Raw genomic sequence first — 6,897 nt, forward strand, 5'->3', positions numbered from 1 at the left:
GTCATTCCCCACTCTGCTAGTCTGCTTTGTTTTGGTAAACTGCCAAAAATACAGTAATTTTCCTGAGTGCTTCAAAAGTAGGATTCTGATCAATTTTAGTACCTTGAAAAAGTGCATAGGAGGTATGACGACATGTATATGCACATTCTGTCACATGCATATGTGTTCCTGCAAAGCAAGATGTGGCTGAGAAGTGTTTTGGGGACTTTCTAAGCCCAGCATTCTTAATGCTTTCTTTCCCTTTGCTTTCCTGTTAGGCCTAAATGTTGCATGGTTTGCAAATCAGTGAATAAGCATTACCCATGTACTTTAATATTTAGAAATATTGATTGAGATTTTCAAAGTCCAGGATACTTAACCACAATCTCCATTCATTTTATATTCCTTGAACCTCTTTGAAAATCAGAACCATTACATAGAATCAGCCATAAAAGTGAAAGGTAGTGCAATTTGTTTCTGTACTGTCAATACTCTGTTCCTTTAATTAAAAAAAAGTTAAAAAAAATAAATGTTAGCAACATAAAAAAGTTTTAGTAAAATTGAAATTAGCACTGTCATTTTTAAAAATGTACCCTTCTGAATCTGAGCTGTAGACTTGGTAGTCTGCCAGAATGATAGACATCAAGCATTTATAAACAAAAGGGAATGCAACTAGAAATTTAGAATAGAAAGTTTCTTTCAAATCTCTTCTTATGATTGTTGTGATCTCATTTTTTGGAAGGAGAAACTAAGAAAGACCAATTCTATAGACATGTATGCACTTGAGTAACTTTGTGTATTGAACTGAGTGAGGATACTTACATATGTAAAGATAGTCACATAATATGTGTTTTCAGGATCAGGGCCTAAATCCATAGTTCATTCCTTTCAGAATTTTAAGCAGGTGTCATTTTTGTGAAAGTTCACTGAGATTTTTTTTTTAACAAGTGTGGTACACCCATCATGTTGGATTTGTTTTTGCTACTTTAATGCTTAATAGAACTTAATATCCTTAATATAACTTAATCACGATTGCTTCGTATTCACAGCAAATTTAAGGAAACTTCCATTTTTGTTGGTCAAGGTTTGAAATACAGATTTTACATGTGAATTATGACTACAGTACAAGTCAGTAACCTTGTCCTTTGGTGAATGATTGCCATATAAAAGTTTTCCACATGGGAAGTTACTGTGTTTCAAGTGAGGATGTGAAGCTACTGTAAGTTTACCATGTGATACAGTCTCATGTGAACAGCCACAGTGCAGTAAAAGTTGTGGAATGTAGCAGCTTTAATGTACTGCTTCATGGCAAGCTGATGCACAATAGATTCACATCCTGGATTGCTGGGCAGCAAATTGCTCTGTAGAGAAGTCATAAGAAGAGCAGACAAAGAATTTTGCTTCCCTTGCTCCCGTGTGTCTCAAGATGAAAATGTTATCATTAAAAAATAAAAGGTGCTTAAGAGTGGCCATAGTTACTTGTTTGTAATGTATTTATTGTATAGCTATTGATCCTACACTCACTACTAGAAATTACTATTTTTAGAGTATTTGAGTACCAACAGTTTGCTTAGAAGACATAGAAGGAAAAGTGGTGCTTGCTCCAAGGAGCTTGCAGTCAGCTGCTGTACAGTTTCACCCAAAGCAAATAGACTGGGTCTTTTTCCCCCTTTTTTTTAGAGCAATTATGACATTTCACAGCATGAAAATGGAAGAAATCAATAAAATCATTCGTGATCTTTGGCGAACCACCTACAGAGGGCAAGGTACATACATTATTCTTGTAGTTTCAGAATTTGTATCTGTCCCACTTTAAAATATGAGCAGATTGTAGTAATAATAAAGAATTATGTGATTAACTATGATTTTGTATAATGATTTGGAAGTAATTCATTCCCTTCCTATATTTTCCAAAATTTAGGCATCCTTCGAAAGAAAAAACTTGTGCCATTTAAATACACTTCTTTAGTTTTGAATAAATTAACCTGCCAGTGTCAAAGATTCTTCTGTTGGCACTTCTAAATATGTTTTGTATAATTATATTGCCTATAGTAGGACTCTTCTTTCCCAACTGTGTTTTAACTATTGCGCATGTTATCACCTCATTGTCTCAATCTGTTGTTTTAAAACATGTTTTTATAATGAAATTACATTTTTCTCATATTAGATATTGAATATATAGAAATTCGTTCTGATGCAGATGAAAATGTTTCAGCATCTGATAAAAGGAGGAACTACAATTATAGAGTAGTAATGATAAAAGGAGGTACTGCTCTGGACATGCGAGGAAGATGCAGTGCTGGGCAAAAGGTATGTTATGGAATTTTATTGCACAAAAAAGACAAGAACTCTTTGGGAAGTTTGGATGATTGGGAGAATAGGCATATCCTGAATTTTTAGAAGTAAAGATAAGGAAAGGAAAAAATTGCCCCAAAATTAAAATGAGTGATGCAAAACATTTCTAGCTGTTACATGGCATTGATGCAATGAAAGGATATTCTATTAAATGATGTATAAAACAAATCGCGCTCTCATTTGCATATCTTCCGATTCTTTTTGCAGAAGAGGTTTTGCCAATAAAAAGCCCCATGTAGACAGGGCCATTTGTCAGGAAAAACCCCTTTTTTTGCAAGATCTTGTAAACCTCTATTTTTGAGGAATAAGGGATCTTGCAAAAAAGGAGGTTTTGCTGACAAATGGCCCTGTCTATACAGGGCTTTTTATCGGCAAAACCTCTTCTGCAAAAAGAATAGGAAGAAGATATGCAAATGAGAGCATGATTTGCATATCCTCTTCCGCAAAAAAACAGCAGTGTAGCTGTAGCCTGAGAGTGGAACATCTTTATCTCTTCTTCTTAGTCATTTTCTTAGAACTAGTTCATCGGGGAATATGATGTCTGCATCTGTGATTACTGGAAAGTATCCTTTAGTAGAGTATATTCCTGCTACCGTTCCCATGGTGTGTTTATAATTTTCACTTGGTCAGACAGTTTCTTGAAAACCTAATCAGCCAGACTTAATAACACAGTATCAGCCTATGGAGTGATAATTCAAGTGTTTCAACTTTAGAAAAATAATCAGTGATTTGTTAGCACACAGAGGGGCCAGGTTTATTGAGATATGCACACACACCCAGATCTCAACCACCCATTGTCAAAAGATGTGATTGTCTAATTTGACTATTTTATAAAGCATTCTTAGCTGCAGAATTAAGGTTCCTGGGATATACTTAATGCTGTTATAGCCTAAATGTTTAAGTGCTCAACTTTCCAACCTTAACATTTTTAGCATAGCTTTTTTTTAATTGTTTAATTTAAATTGGAATTGTTTTCATTTAGTTCTGTTTAATAGTGAATGAATTTGTTAATAGGCATTTTCAGACATCTGATATGTTGTGTTTTAACTCTAACACCTGTATCTGCTATTCTTGGAATTATAAATTGAACAGTTATGTAGTTCAGTGCTTTCTAATTACATACTGAAGAGTGGATTTGTATTTTCTTCTAGGTGCTTGCTTCCCTCATTATTCGTCTTGCTCTGGCAGAAACATTCTGTCTCAACTGTGGCATTCTTGCATTAGATGAGCCTACTACCAATCTTGATCGAGAAAACATCGAGTCTCTTGCACATGCTCTGGTGGAGTAAGTTTGGGATGGATATCCTCTGAGTTTTAATAGACTTGGGGAAGACTTGGATTCTTTGTTATAAATAGATTTGGTTTTACTGTGTGTTCAATGACATACATAGTTTTAATTGAGAATGGAATCAGGTCCAGCATTTGCAGTAGTTTTGCTACTTGCTAGAAATTATTTGTTTTTTAAATCCTGCCCAATGGCTTGCTAATTCTGTCATCTCTTACCATATTTTGGACAAGAAAATCTTTAAGTTCTTGCTTCTTTGTGGAAGAGAAGAGAAGCATTGTATCAGTTTTCTTTCATTTTGCACATAGCCAGGAATAGTTGTGTGAGAACATTTTTAAGGCAGGAGGTGCTGACATCCCTCCCCTTATCCCTATTCTACACCCCCTTCCTAACTGAGGACAGGAGCAAAGCCCTGGCGTGCACGGCCCACAGCCGCTGAGCCTCCTGCACACAGGGCTGAAGAAGAGCTCTTTCCCCTCCACTCTGCGTGCAGGACCAGCAGGCAGGACTCCAAACCAGGAGCCAGCAGTAGAGCCCCCAACATGCAGGGCTGGCAACAGAGCCAGGTGTGTGGGGCAGCAGCTAGGACCCTGGATGCAGAGCCCCCAGAATGCAGGGAAACAGCGCCAGGACCTTGGGTTTTCAGCCGGGAGCCTGGAGGTGTCATAACACCCCTGCATTCCTAGTTCCCATGCTGTGGCCAAAAAGTAACATGAATGTTAGCTGTTAGATTGACAGTTCATTCTTCTTGTCTTGGTGCATCCACATTAGGGCTACCATAGGACCAGGGAAGAGCTTTTTAGTCATGCGGTTAATATGGGGTCACAGTTCTTTATTATATTTATCTTTTCTAAGCATTCACTAAATCCATGATACTCAGAGCCAAAGAGTATAAACTATGAAGCGTATTACTAATCGACAGATTCATTAGATATCTGACAGATCCTGCCTTTCTTTCCAATATATTCCTGTTTTGCCCAAGTAGTTAATCACATTTTCTTATATAAGAAAAATTATATTAAAAATCAAGATATAATAATAAGGATGATACCTTTTATTGAATATGGTATTAATAAGAATAGTGCACTAATTATAGAATACTAGAACTGGAAGCGACCTTGAGAGATCAAGTCCAGTCCCCTGCCCTCATGGCAAGACCAAGCACCATTCTAGATCATCCCTGACAGATGTCAATCCAAACTGTTCTTAAATATCTCCAGTGATGGAGGAGATTCCACACCTCCCTAGGCAATTTATTCCAATGTTTAATTGCCCTGACAGAGAGATCCCAGAAAAACTCCATAGTCTAGACATAGCCCTAATGTCCAACCTAAAACCTCCCTTGCTGCAATTTAAGCCCATTGCTTCTTGTCCCATTTTCAGAGTCCAAGGAGAACAATTTTTCTCCCTCCACCTTGTAACAACCTTTTAGATACTTGAAAACTGCTATTACATCCCCTCTGTCTTCTCTTTTCTAAACGAAACAAGCCCAATTCTTTCAGTCTTCCCTCATAGCTCATGTTTTCTAGCCCTTACATCATTTTTGTTGTTCTTCTCTGGGCTTTCTCCAATTTTTCCACATCTTTCTAGAAATGTGGTGCCCAGAACTGAACACAATACTCCAACTGAGGCCTAATCAGTGCAGAGTAGAGCAGAAGAATGACTTTTCCTGTCTTGCTCATAACACTCCTGGTAATGAATCCCAGAATCATGTTTGGTTTTTTTGCAACAGGGTGACACTGTTGACACATATTTAGCTTGTGGTCCACTAATGATTCCTACATCCCTTTCTGCAGTACTCCTTCCTAGATTGTCTCTTCCCTTTTTGTATGTGTGAAACTGATTAAAACTCCACTTAGGAAGGAACAATGTTTTAGAGTTTTTTATTTTGTGTATTTGCAAATTATGTAAAATTAGTATGCCACTTCTATAAGTGTCCTAACCTTCAACTCCTTTATAGGTTAATAAAAAGTCGCTCACAACAACGCAACTTTCAGCTTCTTGTCATAACACATGACGAAGATTTTGTGGAGCTTTTGGGCCGTTCTGAATACGTGGAGAAATTCTACAGGATAAAGAAGAATATTGACCAGTGTTCTGAGATAGTGAAGTGCAGCGTCAGTTCCTTAGGTTCCTAGCACTATCGAATAATTTTGTATTATAGGATGACTAGGTAACAATGCAAAATTAAGATACTGAATATGAAGAAATGAACTATATTTTCTGACACTGAAAAAGTTATAGCTTACTACTTAACTAGAATTTTAACATTATCAAACGATTGTACTGTTTAACTCTGCATCTTTAAAAATGTAAAAGATACATATTTCTGTGCTTGTTTTAAATATAAAATAAAAACTTCAGAGGATTTTGAATTATTACAAAATGCTTAGATAGCACTAAAAATGTACTTGGTGTTCTGAAATATAAATAAAGGCATGTTCTTTGAGTATGTGTGAGCATGGATTCCAGTGTAAGTGCATGTGTGTCTTAGGGTCAGATCTTTTGAATAGCAGTGTTTGTTAGGGCTGTGTACATGTCCTGTGCCACATAAAGAGAAGAGTGTTCCACCATCCCTCAGTTCCTCCTATGATAGCAAGATTGAACCCAGCAGGTCTTCAACCTTCTACTTTTCAGAGCTTCAGACTTGTCTTTTTTCACTTAAATTGCTGAAGAACATTTATCTTCGTCCATATTCCATGTTTTCTTTGATTGGATGTCACACACACACAAACACATAGCCTTGAATAGCGCGCACGCACAGACACAGAGCCTTGAATATCAGGGCATGATTCTGTATGCCAATAGGTTGACTCTAAATTGAGTTCAAATCTTGCTCTCTCTGGAGATAGGAGTTTGGAATTCAGGTAATTTTTCTTCAGAATCTGCATGTCAAGGACATTCAACTCAAGTTCCACGTGCTCAAGGAACTGATATGGGCTTACTTGAGCAGATGTCCACTTCAGACTCAAAGGAAATGTCAACTAAGGTAGAGCCAAAAGAACAAGCATCAGTCAGTGCTCCTCCAAGCAAACACCACATCCTAGGATCAGGCAGGGAAAGCAGGGAAACAAAGAGGACATAGCCAAAACCAGAGTCAACCCTCACAACTTTGGCACCAGTGTCCTCAGAGGCAACTAGCTCCAGAACTGATGTTGAGGCCACATTACTTTGTGGCACTGCCATTTCAAGAGATTTACTGGTACTCACTCTCACTAGCTTACTCTTTTCAAGCATTGAGCGGGGATGTCTTTCCTCTGCCTTCAGAGAGCAACCCC

At 37.4% G+C, this 6,897-nt stretch overlaps 1 protein-coding gene across 2 annotated transcripts in view; it reads left to right on the forward strand.

Moving 5' to 3' along the window:
* The window catches only part of RAD50 (RAD50 double strand break repair protein), a 62,852-nt gene extending 56,784 nt beyond the window's left edge, over window positions 1–6,068 (forward strand). For both annotated transcript variants that reach the window (XM_075900349.2, XM_006128515.5), the window contains exons 23-26: window positions 1,660–1,745; window positions 2,147–2,289; window positions 3,486–3,619; window positions 5,580–6,068. In XM_075900349.2, coding sequence (XP_075756464.2) covers window positions 1,660–1,745; window positions 2,147–2,289; window positions 3,486–3,619; window positions 5,580–5,757 — 541 coding nt within the window. In that variant the 3' untranslated portion in view covers window positions 5,758–6,068. The remainder of the gene's footprint in view (window positions 1–1,659; window positions 1,746–2,146; window positions 2,290–3,485; window positions 3,620–5,579) is intronic.
* The last annotated feature ends 829 nt before the right edge of the window (window positions 6,069–6,897 follow it).

The sequence above is a fragment of the Pelodiscus sinensis genome, chromosome 16, assembly GCF_052426305.1.
Source record: "Pelodiscus sinensis isolate ZL-2025 chromosome 16, ASM5242630v1, whole genome shotgun sequence".
NCBI lineage: Eukaryota > Metazoa > Chordata > Testudines > Trionychidae > Pelodiscus > Pelodiscus sinensis.